Source organism: Typopeltis vanoorti, chromosome 16 (genome assembly GCF_054136105.1).
Source record: "Typopeltis vanoorti isolate ZY-2024b chromosome 16, IOZ_Tvanoo_1.0, whole genome shotgun sequence".
Taxonomy (NCBI): Eukaryota; Metazoa; Arthropoda; class Arachnida; order Uropygi; family Thelyphonidae; genus Typopeltis; species Typopeltis vanoorti.
Genome location: NC_143564.1, coordinates 11471520 through 11492813, shown reverse-complemented (window position 1 = coordinate 11492813; position 21294 = coordinate 11471520). Strand labels below are relative to the sequence as shown.

At 35.4% G+C, this 21294-nt stretch overlaps 1 protein-coding gene across 3 annotated transcripts in view; it reads left to right on the top strand.

Annotated features, from left to right (window-relative positions):
* tei (irregular chiasm C-roughest protein teiresias) overlaps positions 1 to 21294 on the top strand; it is a 335409-nt gene that overhangs the window by 274182 nt on the left and 39933 nt on the right. For all 3 annotated transcript variants that reach the window (XM_090406158.1, XM_090406159.1, XM_090406157.1), the window contains exons 2-3: positions 13833 to 14138; positions 19476 to 19811. In XM_090406158.1, coding sequence (XP_090262284.1) covers positions 13833 to 14138; positions 19476 to 19811 — 642 coding nt within the window. The remainder of the gene's footprint in view (positions 1 to 13832; positions 14139 to 19475; positions 19812 to 21294) is intronic.

Here is a 21294-nt window from a genome sequence, read left to right as displayed (position 1 = left end):
GTTTGATCTCTGGAGCAAGGTTCCCTAATAGATCAATGTTTCGAGCGTGGGTGCATTTCACTTAAATAACATTTTTTTTGTGTGTGTTTTATTGACAAAAATTAGTTCCCGTCTAGTGCGATAAATACCTTCCTCAGATATTTTTTCGAAAGAGCCGAAGTCTAGAAGTTTCAGAAGTTTCTTCTAAGATGCTGTTTATGCCATTGTTCTACGATTACGCCCAAGGATTAACGCTATAAGGCGGCATTAATAATTGGTTGGACTTCATCCAACTAATTATTAATGGTTGGAGGAGAGCGGATATGCTAACCACTCGGCCTGGCTGGCCGAGTGGTTAGCACATCCGCTCTCCAGCCACAAGACTGCGGGCTCGAATCCCGCCGTGGGCATGGATGTTTATGATTCTCTGTGGGAATATTAGTGGTGGTGGTGGTCGGCGGTAGATGGCGTTGGTGTAGCGCGGTCAGTTGTTGGATTGTGTGGTGGAGACAGAGTTGTAGAATAGGTGCCCTCCCTCGATGAGTCTTTGGACTCTCTGGAGGTGTCAAATAATAATAATAATAATAATAATAATAATAAATAATAAATTATTATGTCATTATTAATGCAACTTTCCTATTTACCATTTCCTCTTATGGAACGGCAGCACAGCGGGTGGCTTAGATAATTCGACAACCCTTGAAGAAGTCCTTAACCAAACATTAAACTTTTTTCTCATGCCCACAATAAGCAGGGTGTGTTGGCCTCTTACTGGTCAAGGACATTAATCTTCCTCCTGAGATATTTTCAATCATCCATGCCACAGCGAGATTCGAATCAGGCCTACGAGATGGAGAGCGAAAGCATTATCCATTCGGCCAACCAGGCGACAATTTGCAGTCACAGTATTTATTAATGCAGTGAGATGTATAAACACATATATGAAAATTTCTGTTATTTATTCGTTCTACTAATACTCTTAAGAAATCCGACGAAAAATACAAATGAAATTTCAGGAAAGAAACTAAAAAGAAACCTGTCGATAAACCTTTTGAATTATAATACAAAAATTTGAAGGGGAAAAAATATAAAGTAGGAAGGGAAAAAAACTGAAAGTAAATTCTGTTAATAAACTCATATTAATAAACTTCTATTAATACATGTTTAAAAAGTAAAGTCTTACATATATTGCATAACTGCTCCCTTCATAAGTGAATTCTGGATTTGCTATTGGATTAAATTATTCTGTTTAATGCTTATCTACAACTATTTAAAAGGTAAATTTGTACTGGTTGGGATTAGCGACTAAGGCTATATATCCGGTCACTGTAGCCATGTTTATTAAACACGTATACTCTTCGGCTGGCTTGTTTTGGGAATGAAAAGCCCTTTCTACTCCATAGAAAGGGCCTTCCATTCCTAGTGTAGTATAGTCCCGAGGATGACGAGACATTTCCCCCTTTGGTTAGAATGATCCTAGTTCGAATCCTCTTTAGGGCGTGAAGGACCTTTACAAGTCTTTTCAACTGAAGATGGGTTAACCACTCTCATAAGATATGGAGGAATTTCTACTCAGGGAAACGTAGGTATTTTTCCCTCTCGTGAACCATAAAAACTGGCCTCAGCATTGGTTCTTTGTCCATAATACTCATCTTCACAGTAAAGGCTTTAAAAAGGTTCCTCTTGTCCTAAACAAACTTCGAAAAGTCAGCTACTGCACTACGGAGAGCTAAAAAAATCGATACATCATCTTGTACCACATACATTATTCTTTCCAGTGATACACTTTAGCTAAATGCTCAACATTTCTTCATTTTTTTTTCGAAGTTCCTTTTCATTTTGACAGAATTCAGCTTGATTAAAAGTATTTCAGTCTGAACATACCAATACCATTCCAGGATAGTGTAATGAAACGCAGAGCCTTCGGAGCATCAGGTTTTGCTGTCTGTTTCTTCGTGTGAGAAAATTCCAGCCGACCAGCTTGCAAGCATTCCATGTAACTGGAATGCTTGCATTTTTCCTCGAACAAAAGTCGCTGTTTAGACAACAATGTAAATAGAAGAGAGAGAGAGAGAGAGAGGGAGAGAAAGCTGAATTCCTCCTTACGTACATTTTTATCTCAGATATAAAATGACCAAAGTTAAGGGATGCTTTTACTAATAGCTGAAAAGCCAAAATAATAATAATAATAAATTAATGACTACGCATCATACATTACATCTACGAAGTGATGTTGACCAGTTGTACCTACGAAGGAGAATAGGTGGACGGGGTCTGCTGCAACTGAGACAGACTCTCGAAGAAGAAGAAATTAGTTTAAGAAGTTACATCGACATTAGCTCTGAGCAAATCTTCAAGCAATTACACAATCTAAAAGCAACAGGAAACAAATCCGATTACAAAAAGGAACAACAAAATAACCGATTCTTGAGCTGGAAAAATAAACCCTTGCATGGCCAATTTCTTCGAATATTGAGGACAAAATTGACTTGAACGAGACATGGCAATGGCTACAATATGAATATATTAAAAAAGAAACAGAAGGATTTGTTTTTTATTTTTGTTTCATGCAGATTATGAGATCAAAAAGATGAGACTGTAGAACATCTAATCAATGCGTGCAGCAAGATAGCTCAAACTGATTATAAATACCGCCATGATCAAGTGGCCAAAAGAATTCATTGGCACGTATGCTAAAATATGCCTTTCCTACTTCTCATAACTGGTGGCAGCATAAAATAGAGACAGTAATTTTATAAATGAAACAGCAAAAATTCTCTAGGACTTTAGAATAAAAACTGATCGGCATTTGGAACACAATAGACCTGACATCACAATTATCGAACATCGACAGGCTTGGATTATTGATATCACAGCATCCAGTGATAACAACATTAACAACAAAGAACTAGAAAAATTGACTAAATATCGCGATCTGGCAATCGAAGTTGGCCAGCTGTGGCTTAAACACACTAAAATCATCCCAATTGTTATCGGTGCAACTTCAAAGAAGCTATCCAAATATTTACAGCAACTAAACATCAACGAAGTGATTTCATATGATCTATAAAAAAGCAGCATTACTTGGAACAGTCCATATTTTACGACGCTACCTGACAGACTATTCTTAGATTCTTGGGTAGAATCTAAATTGTTCTGAATCACCAGAGATATTTTTATTTATATGATATCTTGTTTTGACTGTGTATCAGTTATGTGAATAAAATAATAATAATAATAATAATAATAATAATAATTTTTTTTTAGTTTATTATCTCTCAAATAATTACACGAATATACTAATATTTAGGCAACAATGCATCTTTTTCTTGCAAAATGGTTCAGTAAGAATTATAATTACTCTTAATATCATTATCATTTGCAGAATTTTTCATTGATACAAGAGTGAAAAGTGTGTATTATTACCATTAATAATAATCATAGTAATCATGTTTATTATTAATTACTCACAGTTAAACAATATTACTTATGTTGCAGTTTACATAATAATATTTTTTTTAAATTTAAATTGTAAATTAAATATATAATTTTAAACTTAAATATATAACTGAAGTATTATTATCACATTTTCTGTTTACTATTAGAATTCATTACAGAATGTTAAGTGAATAATGTTAGATAAATACTGCTTCTGTAATGTGACTCAACTGCACCCTCGAAGCTTTGTAATTAGCTTATCTGAGGGTGATACTGGTTATATATACATATATTTGTTATTGATTTGGTTATTGTGTTGGAAGTAGGCAGATCTTTGGGAGGTCAAATGAATGATCTGAAAGGTCGGATCAGAGTGAAATTGCCGATATATCCTGTGTTATTGCTTGATGGTTCACGTTCTTTTTTTATTGTGGGCTTCTTTTTGAACTATTTAGGAGGCTTTTTTCTTCACAGTGGCAGCCTTTCTATGTCTTCTGTGCTTTTAATTTGTATCGGCTTTGAAGTTTGTGACTTCCTTATGAATATCTTGGCATCTCTGGTCCACAAAAATTGGTAATTTTTTCCCATTTTTGCTTTTCTTGTTTGGTAATAATAATAATAATAATAATAATAATAATAATAATGAGTGTCCTGAGTTCGATTCCCGTCCCCGACGTGAGGAGCTTAAGGATCTTTCTCAGACATAGCCGAGCTAGCCGGTCTTGTGCGTAGACAGCAGGGCTTTCTCTCCGATTTATCTAGGGTTTTTCCTCCCTCAAGTAAACTGGCCCAGTGAACGAACAAACGAACGAACGAACACACACACACACACACACACACACACACACACACACACAATCTACAGACATAGGACACACTGGGAGGCATAAGGCTAGCCACCTTAATCTCGGGACGGATACGGCTTATAAGGGCTAAGGATAGCCCCGTAAGAGGCAACCAGGCCTAATACGTGTGGGGAATAATAATAATAATAATAATAATCCTCATTTTGCATTCTTTCTAAACGCTGACTTTAATATAGGAATCGGGTTACGAAAATAAGAGAAAATAAACGCATTCTTTACTTTCAATATTCTTCAGTTTTCGACCGAGCCACCCACTCCTTCTCCACGGTAGAATGCAGATAGAAAGAAAACAGAAGTTGGATTTCGTACCCTGAATTATACTTTCACAGACGCGTATTACACGCGAAAAGAGACAAAATGAAAGACAGAGAGAGAGAGAATGACTTGGTTTCCCTTGGACCGAAGTGTCATTTAACCAATCTAATTGGGAGAATGAGGGAGGTAAACCCCTCACTGCCTTGATGCCATTCACCAAATCGATTTCATTAACTCGTAAACTTCGATCGACTCTTTTCTTCTTGTTTAGCTAATGGCGTTCTCAGCACCACCGCGGCCAAAGAAGCAAACGTTGTAACTTCATAACGCCGTTAGCGCTCTCTCGGTAATCTCCTAACAGCCCCTCTGTGGGCTTTTGTCATTAGTCACGGAAACTGGTGCTACGAGCGCGAGGGCTACATTAATTAAACGTATTGGAAAATAACTTCGAAAAACTGCAAAAGAGATTACTGTTTAGAAAAAGCTGCACCAGATGTCACTTGTTGAATTTCAACAACTGCGAAGGTATAGTTACCTAAGAGAAAGATATAGAACTGCCTCCAAATTAAAACTTTTTTTGTGTGTTTTCTAATAGAGCGGCAATGATAGCAGTTTCAACAAATGAACTATTCACTTAGTGTTTTTTCAAGAAGCAGAAACTGAATGGTTCTAATATTCAAATTAATCTACTCTTCATTGTCGCTCCGTCAATGAAGAATAGGGTATATTATACCTGAGTATAATATACCCTACTCTTCGTCTAGTAGGGTATAATATACCCTACTATTCTTCTAAGTGAAAGGGTATATTATACCTGATTAAAATCGCATTTCATAGCAACCATTTGTTTGAAACACTAGCGGCGAACAAGAAACATTCCTTAAGAAGATGAGACTCCACGCGAACGTAAGTGGAATTGTGTCCCATGGCATTTAATTCCTCTTCGTGTAATGGATGCAGAAGAATTCAATCGTGAAATGGGCACCCAGGGATTACTAAGGGTCTTAAACGTGACTGAGATGTAGAAAGTCTGTTCTATTCATCCCTCCAATGCCGATAAGACTGGGACCAGTTAACTTATCGAGTTTTCACTGGCTTCATACAAGACTAACTGGCTTTGCCCTCATCAATGACTTCCAGTAATAACAGTACAATGAGGTCTGTTTAAAGCTGCAAACAAACTTTCTTAATCAGTAAGACATCCAACTTTACAACTTTTTCTTCTTTTTCTGCATTCGCAGTAAACAGTTACGCAGATTTTCATTGCATTAGTTGTGTGATTTTTCATCGAGTTGGCTTCAGAATCCAATTATATTTTACACATTTTTTTTCGAAAGAAAATGCGAAATGGTCAAAGAACAGCAATTCAATGTAATAAAATTAAAAAAGAATTGCATTTTAATCACTTAAATTGACACTTATCTAAATTTTTAATTTTAGAATGAGAGGATGATGAATTGAAAGTATTCTGTATTATCCTTTTATTTTCGAGATCATAACGCGAACGTCTAGAAAATGTAATCTCGGGAGAAACCGTTTAAAAAACTTTAAATTTATAAAAATAATAATATCTGATAAAAAGTTAGAAAATTATTCTTTATTTTTCATATCTATTCAGAAATACAGAGTGCAAGGAAACATTATTTAAGAAGAGAGACTTAAAAACATGTAATAAGGTTATAACTGTAAAAGTAAAACAGAGGTTGCCTTCATTACGTTTCTTCCATATATGCTAACAAAAAATAAAACATTTTCTCAGTTGTTGCAAATGGGAGGGTGAAAAAGGGAAAAGAAAACTGCAGATGTTCATTAGATACGTTCATTAGACTAGAACAGGGTTTTCCAAACTTTGTTCCGCGAGAAGTTCTCCTGGAATTTGTCATTTTAGTTTTCTAAGCATTTTTTGTGGATAAATATTTAACAATGGGCGACGTATCCTCTGTTCTCAAAACTGAAGGAAATGACATCTGTTTAGCAAATGTCAGTGACCAAGCGGCACATTATTAACGATATTTACGATATTAAGCGGCACATTATTATAACGATAAATCATGAATATTGCCATGGATATTCATGAATTATCGTTAATTTTCACACATCGAAATCTTTCAACAATCGGGAAAGAGAATACCGCTGTTTATGACCGACCATAAAAATTGCCTGCAAGCCGATTACAACAATGGGCGGCGTATCCTCTGTTCTCAAAACTGAAAGAAATAACACCTGTGTTACAAATGTTAGTGACCAATCAGCAAGGAAGTATAAAGAATATTTTTCCACTAAAATTGAAGATCAAGGCAGTCTGTATTCGCTTTTCAAATCTAGTAATACGGAATACTTTCTTCGCAAGTTCGTATTGTAGGGTGAAAGTTTCGAAACCATAGTGCCGTAATTTTTTAAAAGCAATAGGCCAGCAGATTTAAATTTTAATATGAATAAGAGACAAGGCACTTTGTTTAATTTTAGTATTAAGAAATCTCTTATTGAAGGTGTTTGTGACGGAACAGATAGTGAATCATCCACCACCAGCCTACAAAGCGATCTCCAGGATGTACAAAAGGAGGGAAAAACTACCAGCACACAGAAGAAAAAGTCTGCATTCACTCGTAAGTACTTATAATAATATAATTTTTTGGTGATCAGAATGGGATATGCCAATGAAAATCAGCACAAATTAATTTAATGCTGTTTATGTTTAATTGATGTGTTTAATTAATAATTAATGATCAATTATTAATTAATAATAAAAATAGTCTAAATTAGCAATCAATTATTAATTAACGCACAAATTTAGGCACATCCTATCAATCCCACGTCCTCTAGTAGTCTGCCAAGAGAAAGATATTTTAGTATTGATTTTCAGTGCCCAAAATTTGAAATTCTGGTTTATATGATGACTATATTAAAACCTGTCAAAAATGACTGAGAAAATAGTTTAAAAAAACCGATCAATCATTACTTCAATTTTCTGTTGCGTTTTAAAAATTTGACGGCTGAGTTGAGTTAAACAGAGAGTATGCTTTACAGATGCCTACATGTTATTTTATATTTAAGTGAACAACTGCTAAATCTTTCTCTTAGCTAAAACAATAATGCACGCACGTGCGCTCACTTAGAGCATGACGAACACACAAACAGCTCAAATACCTGTTAATGGCAAACAACAGTCTAAAAGTTTCAGAAAGCGACAGCGAACATGCATCAGGAATTTGGACCAAGTTAACAACCAAATGCAATATCATACTTAATAACAGTGACAGTTAAAAGCAGTTGACTGGCGTTGATATGTATACAATTTATAATTTCTATCCAGACTCTTCAAGACATTGTTCAAAACAGAAAACACATTTCTATATTCTGCTAAGCACCATTAACAAATGAAAAATAAAAAAAAGGTTCATTTCAAAAAAAAAAAAAAAAAAAAACATTCCGAAGTAGTGATGATAACATGATAACTCCTCTTGTCGTTAACAGAAATTAGACTATTCTGATTTCTGTTAACCACAAGTCCTGTTCACATTTTTTTTTTTTTTTTTGCTGGAGTTTGTACTTCTTCTTTAACACATTTTAAGAACGAAAAAGGATGGAATAAATATTACCGATTTTCCAAGTAGAGGGGGGGGGGGAGAGAAAACGCTTTCTCCTCGGTTCTTCTTTCATCTCTCGTTGTCCTCTCCTCTGAGAATGGATAAATCTCAGAACATTCTGAGAAAGCGGTAACATATAACCGAGCTAACAGAAGGTAGCCGCTTAGTATCCAAAAGATTTAAAATAATAATATTTTTAAAGTTCGTGAATAAGAATTCTATGGTGGAATATAAATCCAGTTTGCCTGACATTCGTTTTATAAATTAACTATATCGTAAAATAGAAATGAAACAAAATACAACCAAGAGCATAATGGAAAATCAAAGATCAATCAAAAATAATAAAACAATAAGTTGAATTTTACTGTCGTTATGAGTAGTTCAGATCGAGTGGTGATGACAAAGAATTCCAACTACTTGCATGGTTAAAATGTATTTCCCTAAATTGAAATTGAATAGTACACGCTTCAGAACCTTAGAATAATCTTGTTTAACCTCGTCCTTTTCCGTAATCTTCTTATGAGAATATAAGATTTGATCCAAAAGATAAAGAAACCTTTTTTTTTTTTCATGGAATTCCATCTTTCATCAACTAACAGGGAAAAAGAACACGCGAAAGAAATACCTTCAAATATTACAACAGAAGAACAAAAACTCAGCAAAACACATGATGAAGATAGTTGAGAAAGACACCAAAAAAAGTGTTGCAAAGCTGAGAGCCACGTGAGTGCTTCATTTCTCGAGTGGATAATGCGAGGTGTTCTAGTAACTGGCAAGACAGAGAAAAAGAAAAAAGAAAAAAAAAATTTGCTTTGTAAATGAGTTTACGACTCTTCACTTCGTATGATTAAAGGCCTAAACGGAGAGAAGACCAAGAAATTTATGTAAAAATAAGCGGTGCATTAAATAAATCTTATTTGCATTTCCAAAGTACAAATAAAATTACTTTAAAGAAACGGAAGGGAAAAGAAAAGAAAGAAATGATCACTTTCTTAGATATCTAAGACATACCGCTTTTAAATCTTTAATCGTTTCCACTTCGCATTCCAAACAGGGCTTGCAAGAAAAACGCTGATTCGCAATTTTCTAAGAATCTGACGATTTTCATTCCCACCCCGCGAAGAAAATGATTTCACTTCTTTCTGTCACGTGACAGTTGAAATTAATCAAGCCCATCGTGCTTCTTAAACAAGCGTCATGGAACTATCCGATAGTTGAAAATGATCTCGTTTTTAACATAAACCCAAAGAGTTCCATTTGTATAATAAAATGTGTCCTTTTATGGAATTAGTGGAGTCATTTGAATGATTAGACAAGCAGCTCTGAGAAGAATGAATCCAATCATTTTTGTGTTTTTGTCATTTCTTTGAACAACACAAAAAAGCATTCAACTAGAACTCAAACGCGAACATCTATCAAGTCTATGAGTTGTCACTACTACAATCAACCAAGGTCTGTCCGTCTGATTAAAATTAATGAATTCGTATCTGACAACAAGAAAAAAAAGATGCTGATATGCAAAAGTAATATAGTCATCATACTCATTATCATAAAAAGTTTTTAAAATATAATAAAAACACATAACCCTCTTTCTAAGTCCAAGAAATTTTAAATATGTCAGCTGTAATAAAACACGAAACTGGCGAGCTATCATTTATTCAGATTTAGACTTTCAGATGCCGAAGTCATGCTCTGTACCGTTCGTTATACTCGGATCACATATGAGGCGCAGAGAAAAACAGTTATCAAATTGGACGAATAAAAATAATCACAGAAAAAACTTATGCCAAATATAGAAATACTGATGCTTCTGAAGACACCTACACATAATAATATTAGCGGTTAGCCGAGTGGCTATGCGCTTCACAACCATATGCCTGAGAAAGGAATGTCCTGGGCTCGATTCCCGTCGCCGAAGTGAAGAGCTTAAGGATCTTTCTCAGATATAGTCAAGTTAGCCGCTCTTGGGCGTGGACTGCAGGGTTTTCCCTCCCGCAAGCAGGCAATTCGGCCCCGTGAACACACGCATCTACAGACATCTAAGGATACCCCCGTAACAGGCCACTAGGCCTAATACGTGAAGGGAAGAAGAATAAGACATTCATTTACTCAGTTACAGTACGCGCGTACGCACGCACGCACGCACACACACACACACACACCGTAGGATTCGCGTATAGGTCATGCTTCGAAAGTTAACAGCTCTCACACAATAGCTCAGTGAGCGCATTCTCTTGCAGAGTTATATTATGAACACGAAATTTTCTTCATGCGACGCCTATCGGTCATTTGTCCAACATGACTTTTGTCCACAACCGCTTGTCTCCTTCGTTTTATAGCATCATTTTTCGCATCTCTTTGTCTCTGCATCTTCTTTGGTATTGGCGTTGACTTTCTCAGAGCTTATCAACGTTGTTATTTTGTTCTTCGATTTCCTTTCTTTTAATTTGAATATAACTTATTGATGTCGTGACGTTGTTATTTAACAACACAAACAGGGTGATGCTATCCAGAATGATAAAACAGCATATTAAAACGCCTGAGTAAAATTAGGCGTCGTGCACGTATAACCATACGTTACTGTAGTCGCCATGCGATGCCATTTGCATTTTTGCATTCACCGTTAGTGCTAAATACATTGCAAGTAATAACATATTTATTATTATTTATTACACTTTCATCATGAAATATCTTTAATTTTAAAAGATACTCTTTTCGAATAATAAATAAATAATTAATTTTTTTTTGGATACTCGAATATTAAGAAATAAACACACAGCGTAACTCTGAATAAAAATTACACCAAAATATTTGATCGAATCGACTAATAAGATGCCCTTTCAAATCTCTGACATTGCTGGCAATAAAGACCTTTTCCCAGCGGTAAACCAATAATAGTGAAGTGAATAGGAGGAATGTTAAGACTGATTGAGGAAGATAAAATACTTATATTAAAAATATTGCAATTCTTGGTTATGTTTTTACATCTCCACAAAAAAGTAGAAGTGGAAATTACAAAATGCATATTATTTTTATTAAAGATATTGATTAAACGAATAGTTAAATACCACATTTAGACAAAGCATTATCTTAATATAATTTCTGTCTGATTAAAGAAATAATCGAACACATTTTATGAATTAATTTTATGAATTAATTTACGAACACATTTTATGAATTCAAAAGGTTCGAATCCCGCTGTGGCCATGGATGTTTGTGATTGTACTGTAAAAATAGTGGTGGTGGTCGGCTGTAGATGGCGCTGGTGTACGTGATGAAGGTAGTGGAGTGTTGGAGGCGGAGAGCTGTAGAGTAGGTGCCCTCCCTCGATGAGTCTTTGGACTCCCTGGAGGTGTTATGTAATAATAATATTATTATTATTATTTATCCATTTCATTTCTAGATACGCAAGTTGGAGTGCATATCCAGAACAAGGCAATGCATTAATTTAAACCCGGAAAAATATTTACCTTCTAATAACCACATGAACATAATGTTACTTTGTAAAGATGAAAATACTTATTGAGAGACCATAAGTCTTTGATAACTCTGGTTATCCATCCTCTTTCCTTTCTGCTTCCTTCTTAGCCTCCGGATGCGGAGCTGATGAAGCCTGCAGGCAACGAATTAGATTTTTTTGCCTTCTTTGCAAAAGAAACAGTCAAGTCGAATGTTTATAAAGATGTAAAGGACTCGTTAGTAGTTTCTAAACGTTTAATTAATGATGTGGTTACTTCTGGGAGCGGAAGGAAGAATTGTACTAGTAATTATTCTATTTCTCTCTTCTGTTTATTGTTTAAAATTTTCGTTTCTTTTAAACATGATTGTCTGTCTAAAATTCAGGAAAGTAATTTTCGATAATTAAAGCACATACAGCAGATTAAAGTTTACTGAGAGGCCAAAAAATCGCAACTTTTCTAAATGCGTTAATTACAACAGCAGGTGAAAAAAAAATATCCAGTTCAACATTTAAGAATTTGCCTGCGTTTTACTCTCCCAGCTTTCAGCTCAAATTATTACGAGCTAAAAGTTAACTCGTGCTGACAATAATTATTGAAATATAAAATTTCAAATGTCATAAAACGTCCAGTGAATTTTCTCTCTCTCTCTCTCTCTCTCTCCCAAATTACGAGTCTTTAAAAAGAAGACATAGTTTTACATATATCTTAAAAACAGCTGTTTTAAAAACAAGGGGTACAATTTATAGAAATGGGTTTAAAAGGGATACACAAGTGGAAAAAGGTTGAGAACCACTTCCATAGAGGGAACGTTTAGGCACTCGTTTCTTCCTCACAAGTCAGGAATCAGAAATTTTACAATTATGCATGCTTTGATGTGGCTTTCAAATGATATAAAAATGCTGAACGTTGGGATATGATAATAAAAGATCACTTCTTATCTTTGATGAGGGATTTCCTATTGCAAATAAAGTCGTGAGATAAATAATTTGGGAAGTAAAATGACATATGATTTGGACTATAAAAAAGAGATAAAGATCAGTATTGCAAAGGGAAGAACAAATCTGAAGGCCATGGATAACATCCGGAAAAGTAAAGTGATCAGTCTGCAAACAAACCTAAGAGTGCTGGAAACATGCATCTTTAGCGGTGTACTGTATTTATCTGAAACGTGGGTGATAAATAAGGAATCACGAAAAAGAATTTTGGTATTTGAAAGAACTTGTTACAGGAAGATTCTAAGAATAGGATGGGTACAGAAAATCGCAAATGAAGAGCTCTATCGGAAGATAAAACCAAAGGAGAATTTAATGCAGAAGATTATACAACGGAAAGCTGAAATTATTTGGACACATCTGCAGAATGAGTGAGGACCGGAAGATAAAGACATTCGTGTTTGGTATTATGGATGAACAGAAGAGATAGACCATACACAGAAAGGATCGACGACATAAAGGACTGGTGTGGAATGAGTGTACAGAAACTGCGACACTATGCACTGGACAAAGAAAGGTGGAAGAAGTAGTGAAGGAGGCATCGGACACCAACGGGCAGTGAGCCCATGGTTCGTGATGATGAAAAGGAGTGAACGTGATGTGCACAATAAAACTGAATTTCGCATGCTAGAACAGATACTACCTTACGATCACAGCATATAAGATTAGCTATAAATAACATCATGGTTTCAGAACACAGTTTTGTTGAGAGTGCGAGGCCTTTTCTCTCTCTGTAGCGTATTAAGGGATTTCGCTGACCTGACGGTGGAAGAAACTTTAATATAAATAAATATACAGCTAAAGGGAATTGTGATTTCCTAGCCAGCTTCTGACAATGAGTTGAGTACGGCCAATCGTGTCACTAAAATATTTTAATACACTATAGCGAGAGGTATAATGGAGTTTTCAAGCAGGATTGTGTATTTAAATATTTCACCTGGAAAACTTCATTTCCAGGTGAAAGTTTTCATAAATCATCATTTATGAAAACTTATGCAATCCAAACGAAATGCATTTAAAACATGCCGATTTATGAAATTCTTTTGATACTTTAATTTCCAATTATTTAGCGAGTTTTCCTCCATCAAAAGAATTTAATAAACGCTACAGTAAAACCGCAGATATAATGGGATACTAACAAAGGTTCTACGAACCAGTTTGTAAACTTATTAATAATTGAATCATTCTAGCAAAAGAGTTGCACCATGTATTGAAACAATTCAAATATTAAGTTTTAATATTATTGTCTTGTAGGTCTGATGTTCCCTTCACCAACAGCGCCCTCTTCTGAAAAAACTGTGAACCTCGGAGATTCTGTCAGCATACCTTGTCCGCTAGTGACACCTGGTGGCTCCGTGCAGTGGCTTCAGAACGGAGAGCCCGTGGTATTAGACATCAGCTCGCACAAAAGAAGGCATTGGAAGGTCTCTGCGGATGGAACGGCAGCATTGACGATCGCTGACGTAAGAAGGTCGGACGGCGGTGTGTGGGAATGTCAAGAACTCCGGAGCGACGGTTCAGTGAGAAAAGTTGCCAGAATTCTAGAGTTGATTGTTGGAAGTAGGTAACTCGTTATGTAAGATACGATCCGTGAAAGAATAACTCTCTTTCCGTATGTTATTTATATTATTTATACAAAAAACGAAATATAAGAAATAAATTTAGAACAAAATAAAGAGAAATCGAAACTTAAAATTGCAACTCGAGATCTAGAGAGGGGAGGGGAAAAGGTATTCGTATTGATCAAAAGTTTGCAAATGTAACTGTATCTTGACTTTTCTTTCTCACGAAGCCCTTTAAAATACATATTATACTGCAAATGCTTGCAGATATTTAAAGGAACAATAACACGTGGCGAATTAACTGCTATACATATATTATACTTTTAATTATTTATATAAATATTTATATCTATAAAATATTTATAAATATTTTATTTCTATGAAATGGTTACGCTAAAATATTGACATTGTTGATTAAAAAACTCTTCATCCTCTTCCTACATTCTCTAGTATTTACACTAGTGGCCAAAATTATGGAAACCTTTTGGAAAAAGTATATTTTTGAGGTTTGATGGCTCATAACACCACTTTGTTTTGGTGTAATACCATAAAAGTATATATCACTGGGAAGATAATTTAATAAAGAATGTAATGCAATAAAGTTTGTTCAATTATCTGTATTCTATGAAAGGTTATAGCCAGATAACCAGAAAAAAGAAGCACAACTTGCTTAGGTTGATATGGAAGTAGGTTTCCTTCATTTGAATGTAGCCAATGAGCATGAGTGTTTAGAGAGCCAATCAGGTGTCATCTTGTTTTGGCAACGAGCCACTAAGGTCAATCACAGTAGGATTCAACTATTCATGTCATGTATTGGAGCTGAGAGGAGGACATTTGTCAATGTGTTATGTGATTGCTATCAAGTTGGTTGGGTTTTTTTTTTTTGTGTGTGTGTGTGTGTGTGTTTAGTGAACTTGTAAAACTTAATAAAATTTAAAAAATGTCGCAAAGAGTTGACTGGTCACCCAGAAATCGATGTCAAATAGTACTAATAAATGAACAAGGCTACAGTTATGAAAACATTAGAAGAAAAATTGGTGGAAACTTAACCAAAGGTGACATTTCTAAATTTTTGAAGAAGTATAAGGAGACTCAGTCACTACAGAACCAGACTGGTAAAGGCAGGAAAAAGTGCACAACAGCAAGTGATGATAGAAGAATTGAGAGACAATGCCTACGTGACAGATGAAAATCATCTGTGTGTGTACAAGATGAAATGGCACAATACAATGTGAAGTTGAGTGCAAGGACTGTTCGGCGCAGACTGCAGGAATTTGGTCTAAATGCTAGAATTCCAAGAAAAAAAGTCATTTTTATCTCTCAAACAAAGGTTGAAAAGATTAAACTGGACTAAAACCGATGTTAACTGGACAGCGGAACAATGGGACAGTGTTATTTGGAGTGATGAGACCAAAATCTCCCTGTTTGGTAGTGATGGCATAAAATACGTAAGGAGAAGAATCGGAGAAGATTTGCATCCTGATTGCATTACACCTACCGTGAAACACCCACTTAGTGTTATGATCTGCAGTTGTATGACATCAAAAGATGTGGGCAGAATTTGAGTGATTAATGGGAATATAAATGCCCAAAAATACATAAATGAAATACTTGAGCCCAAACTGAAGCCTTCCGCACGTGATCTTTTCCAAGATAATGAAGCATTTATATTTCAACAGGATTCAGCTCCATGTCATGTTTCTGCTGTGTGCAAAAGGTGGTTTCAAGATAATCATATTCCACTGCTGGAATGGCCTGGGAATAGTCCAGACCTTAAACCAATTGAAAATCTATGGAGCCGACTAAAGAATCTTGTTAGTCAGAAGCAACCCACCAATAAAACCCAATTAATAGAAGCAACAATTCAATCTTGGTTTCACATTATAACAGCTGCAGAATTAAAAAACTTGGTTCACTCCATGGGAAGGCTTTGTAAGGCCGTAATTAATGCTAAACGTCACCCAACTAAGTATTAACTCAAATTGTGAGAATTTTTGTACATCTCATTTTTTATATGTGTTTCACCTTCTTCTTTATAACTGCTGTTCTAATAAAACATCCTTCATAAAAGTTATTGCATTACATTCTTGATTAAATTATCTTTCCATTGATATAATTTTATGGTATTACACCAAACAAAAAATGATGTTATGAGCCATGAAACCTCAAAAATACACTTTTTCCAAAAGGTTTCCACAATTTTGGCCACTAGTGAATCTAATAAATATTTATAATTAATTAACGTATATTTTTCAGCTGGGCAAATTTACAACAAACCCAAAGCCTTATTCATAAGTGCCTCCGTACCATTGGTTGAAAGAAGCCATATGCGCTGTATGGATTCTTGTCACAAAATTAGCCAACACCACAAGGATATATATATATATTTTTTTTCAACTGATGGTGAGTTTGATGGTCTCACAAGCAAGTAGCAGATCCTTTTCTTGCAAAAACTCTGTTTTTTAGCTCCTCAAAACAGCAAACCGACCGGAGAATACACACAAGCAATCAACAGAAATATGTGCGGTAGAGTGGAATAGTGGTAAGTGGATTGTGTAGAATAATGTAGTGAGTATGGACTGGCCTATTGCTGTGAGTTCTAGGAATTCATGAAAATGGTGATGATGACGATGATATAAGCATAATATTGATAAGTTCTTCATAAACACAAATATAAGCTCACATATTAATCCACCTTTCTGAGAGTCTGATCCCTTCGTTTCAAAAATACAGCACTCAGGCCGTGAACTTTATTTTTCACCACCTGGTGGTTACCTGTTGTGGGCCAGCAAATGAGAAGGAAACAATTTTGCAGCCAGCGAATGTTGATTGACGATTTTCGTGACCGTGTATATTCGAAAAAATATACAGCTTCACTCCACTCTCTCTCTCTCTCTCTCTCGCTCTCTCTCTATTGGAGTTTTTACATGATTAAAGATTCCAGACTGGTTTGCAGAGCAGACAGAATCTCTGCTATCTTCGCTGCAAACTAACCAATTGACTGTGCATTAGGATCCCACGCTGCGGTATGGATGTTGGCGAAAGTTTTTAGGTGGTAGATGAATTTCATCACTTGGGATCATACCGTAATGGAGGTCTGAAGTGCATTAAAAAATTACCAAGTTTAGTCGCTAGTGCATGGTTCCCGAATTTTCGATCCTTTAGCCACCCACGGTACTGAATGTGCTACAGGTTTGCAACATTATATGGGTAAGATTTACATAAAATAGTAATTAAAAAAAAAAACTGAAGTAGGTAAAAATCACCACGCACGTTTTTTTTTCGTTGTAAAATTTTCAATTTTAGAATTAAGTACAAAACTGGTTTTCTTTCTACTCTTATGATTCATTTCTATGATAAACTCATTAAAATGGCAATAAAATAAAAGTATTCAAAAATATTGTTTACACCAATGTTAATATTTTTGCTTTCATTAGAAAAATTTTACTTCTGGAATAGCACAAAACAAACAAACATTTATTAAAACACATTCAATATCAAACGTCTTGCTCTTCGATTTCAACCAACATACGAGGGTGGTCTGAAACATTATCGGTCTCGACCATAGATGGCAAGATTCTTTTTTTCTAAGTTGGTACATCTGTCATAAGCATCCATGTGAAATTACAAGTAATCCTATCAAGCAGTTTGCTTTATACAGCTGTCTGAAGCAAAAGCGTTGTCTGTATAAACGTTGTCTGTAAAATTCTTTGTTAAAGAAGGTTTAACGCTAAGCGAAATTTATTCGAAGTTCATAAAAGTTTATGGGCACTCTTCGCCTTCGTTTTCGACCATTACGAAATGGGCTGCCGAGTTTAAACGTGGTCGTGCCAGCCTTGAAGATGATCCGCATGAAGAACGTCCAAAAAGTGTAACAACACCAGAAATCATTGATCAAGTGCACGATATGGTATTGGATGACCGGCGAGTCAAAGTGCGTGAAATTGTTGAGACTATCGGCATATATTTAAGATATATTTTGCATGAAGAATTGCAAATGAAAAAGCTTTACGCAAGATGGGTGCCACGCTTGCTCACAGCAGATCAAAAACGCACTCACATGAAAATCTCAGAACAGTGCTTGGAGCGTTTTAACAAGAATAAAACTGATTTTGTGCGTCGATTTATTACTATGGATGAGACTTGGATTCACAATTACACACTAGAATCCAAACAGCAGTTAAAACTGTGGACAGAAGCCCGTTGTTCGGCGCCAAAGAGACAAAGTCGGTTCCATCAGCAGTAAAGGTCATGGCATCGGTATTTTGGGATGCTAAAGGCATTTTGTTTATTAATTATCTTGAAAATAGTAAAACAATAACCGGGGAATATTATTCCGATCTTTTAACCAGACTAGACGAAAAAATTCATGAGAAAAGACCCGGTTTGCAGATCTTTCATCATCTTTCATCAGTACAATGCACCTGTAAGGAATAAAGGTGTTTGGGCAATGGGAAAAGTAAGGAATCTACACTATGAATTGTTGGAATATCCACCCTGTTCTCCAGATTTGGCTCACTCTGACTTCTGTCTCTTCCAAAAACTAAAACTCTTTCTCGCTGGTTAGCGTTTTTCATCAAATCAAGAGGTGATTGCAGCTGTAGAGGGAATAAATGTATTAGTCTTAAGGAAGGTTATGTTGAAAACTAAAAGTGATTTTGAAATTATAAATTCGTTTTTGCATTATTAGGCCAAGAACATTTCAGACCACCCTCATAATCAACTACATTTGTCCATTATTTTTTGCTATCAGTTCTAGTCACCAAAATTTTTTGCTATCAGTTCTAGTCACCAAAAAATTCTATATGTTGACACAAACGTAATTAATAATTAGATCTGATAAATCTTGAAAAGAGATGGACCTTATTAATTTCAGGCCATTTTGCTCAACTAACTACCTGATCTACCCTGCACCCACAAGCAGCTATATCTGACTCATGGAATTCTAATACACTGCATAGCAGCTGTAATCCAATTCTGACAGTGAAATTATTAAATTGTTGTGGAAAATCTTTTCATATTTCTAAGGAACTACGATTAACAGCTTAAGTATAACCAACCCATCGTAATCCTTTGGGTATATTTTCATTCAAAAATTCGTGTAATATTTTTGAATAACCTTAAGAGATGCAAAATGCGACTGATTTTTAATATGAAATATTTATAGCTATAAGAAAAATCTGAGAGTTATTAAGATTACACCGTCGCTCTTAAACGTTTTTTCAAAGTTCGATCTCAAATTTCAATGCATTTCCCATAATATTCGTTATGAAATCTATTTATATTTGGTTAAATGAATTTCTCTGCTTCAAGCAAAATCGCTTGTCTTTCGCAGGTGCACCTCACGATCCATTTATGGAGATGGAAGGAAGACGGTTAGCCCACCAAGCAACCATCACGGTGAAAGAACAGACGAAGATCACAGTGCACTGTGTAGCTCCAGGAGCTGTTCCTCCAGTTCGTCACATTCATTGGCTGCTTGGAGATGCCAACATCACTTCGGCTAGCGAACTTTTCGTAGAATTTTCTCCTGAAGAGGACACTTATATAAGTCGAAGTGTTCTTGGTTTGAACATCACAAGAAAGAATCACAAAAATGAACTCATTTGCCAAGTCCATCATGTCACGTGGTTACACTCTGCCGCTGTCAGTGCCTCTCTGAATGTTTTGTGTAAGTACCGTAACCACCCATAACTTCATTGAAATGTTTGATTTAGAAGCACTAAAAACTTGTATTCCGAGATTATTTGTTGAAAAATCCCGAAATATGAATTTTTAAAGCATCAGAAATATATTTTTCTCATAAAACTTTCACCTTTTGCTGTGACCAATCCATATACAAGAATAATGGTTTTAAATTACTCAACTATTGGTGTGATTTGCGTAATTACGAAGTCAGTAACGTCAAAAAGTTTCTACAGTCCTGCTGCTCAGTAATGCAAGATACAAAATACACCCGACATAGCCTTAGCTGCTCTGAATGTAACTCCAAACAATGACTACCTCCTTTCCCTAAGTCAAGCAATACCAGAAATATCACATATGGAGAATACCATGGATCAGGGCAAGATATTTTCACTTACCAAAAATAAACATCCCAGAGTAGAGACAAAAACCTGAATTTATAAAGTAGTAATCATTCCTATTATGATATATAATGCAGAAACAAGAGCAGACACTAGGAAAACAAGACAAATGTTAAACACGGGTGAAAAGAATATATTAAGAAAAATAGTAAATAAAACTAGACGCGATAAAATAAAAAATACAGATATAAGAAAACAATGTGAAATAGAAGCAATAAACAATTGGGTAGCAACCCGAAGAATAAAACGGTTTGAACATGTGGAAAGAAGAAGTGAAGATAGAATAAAAAAACAAGTCTATAGTTGGAAACCAAAGAATAAGAGAAGAACGGGAAGACCTAGAAAAAGATTAAAAGATACGAATAAAAAAGATGAAGTCTTGGTTGCCAAAGATACTACATCTAATGCGTGAAGAAGAAGAAGATCAGTGTGGCAACTGCAAAATTTGCGACAGGTCGTACCGCTGTGCATCATCTCTTCACAGTACGGTATAAGCAACAGTAAAGCGATATTTTCCCTTGACGTCGGCAAAATAAGTTGGGCGAGATGCAAGAATGAAAACTAAGAAAAAAAAAATATTACAGTCTGTATTTGAGAAAACCGTAGAGGGATCTAAGAACCTTGTAAACAGTCCTGTATACACGAACTGACCAAAAATATGTGGAAAAATTTTGTAAGAAAGAAAATAAAACCGCATACAAAAATCATGATCCTCGTGGGTGTATATATATTGATCCTCCAACTATTCAATTGCATTTGTGGTAAACTGTTTGTTAGTGAGCTGTGGGTGTCGTTTCTTTTTTTAGCTGCACATTCGTGAAATCTTGAAATTTCCCTTCAGGATGTTTTTCGGCCTGAGGAAGAGATAGATGTAGCAAGAGGACAAATCTGTTTAGTAAGGCCAAAGAAGAACCATGTAGATATTGTGTTTGGCTAAGAATTCCTGGATATTTAGGCCTAGTCGAGGGAAAGGAGGCTCGTATAAAGTTCATAAACTATTTATGCTGCAATAAAGAAGTATATACACCAGCTCACTTACGACCGTGCAAACTATCACCTTTTTCCGGA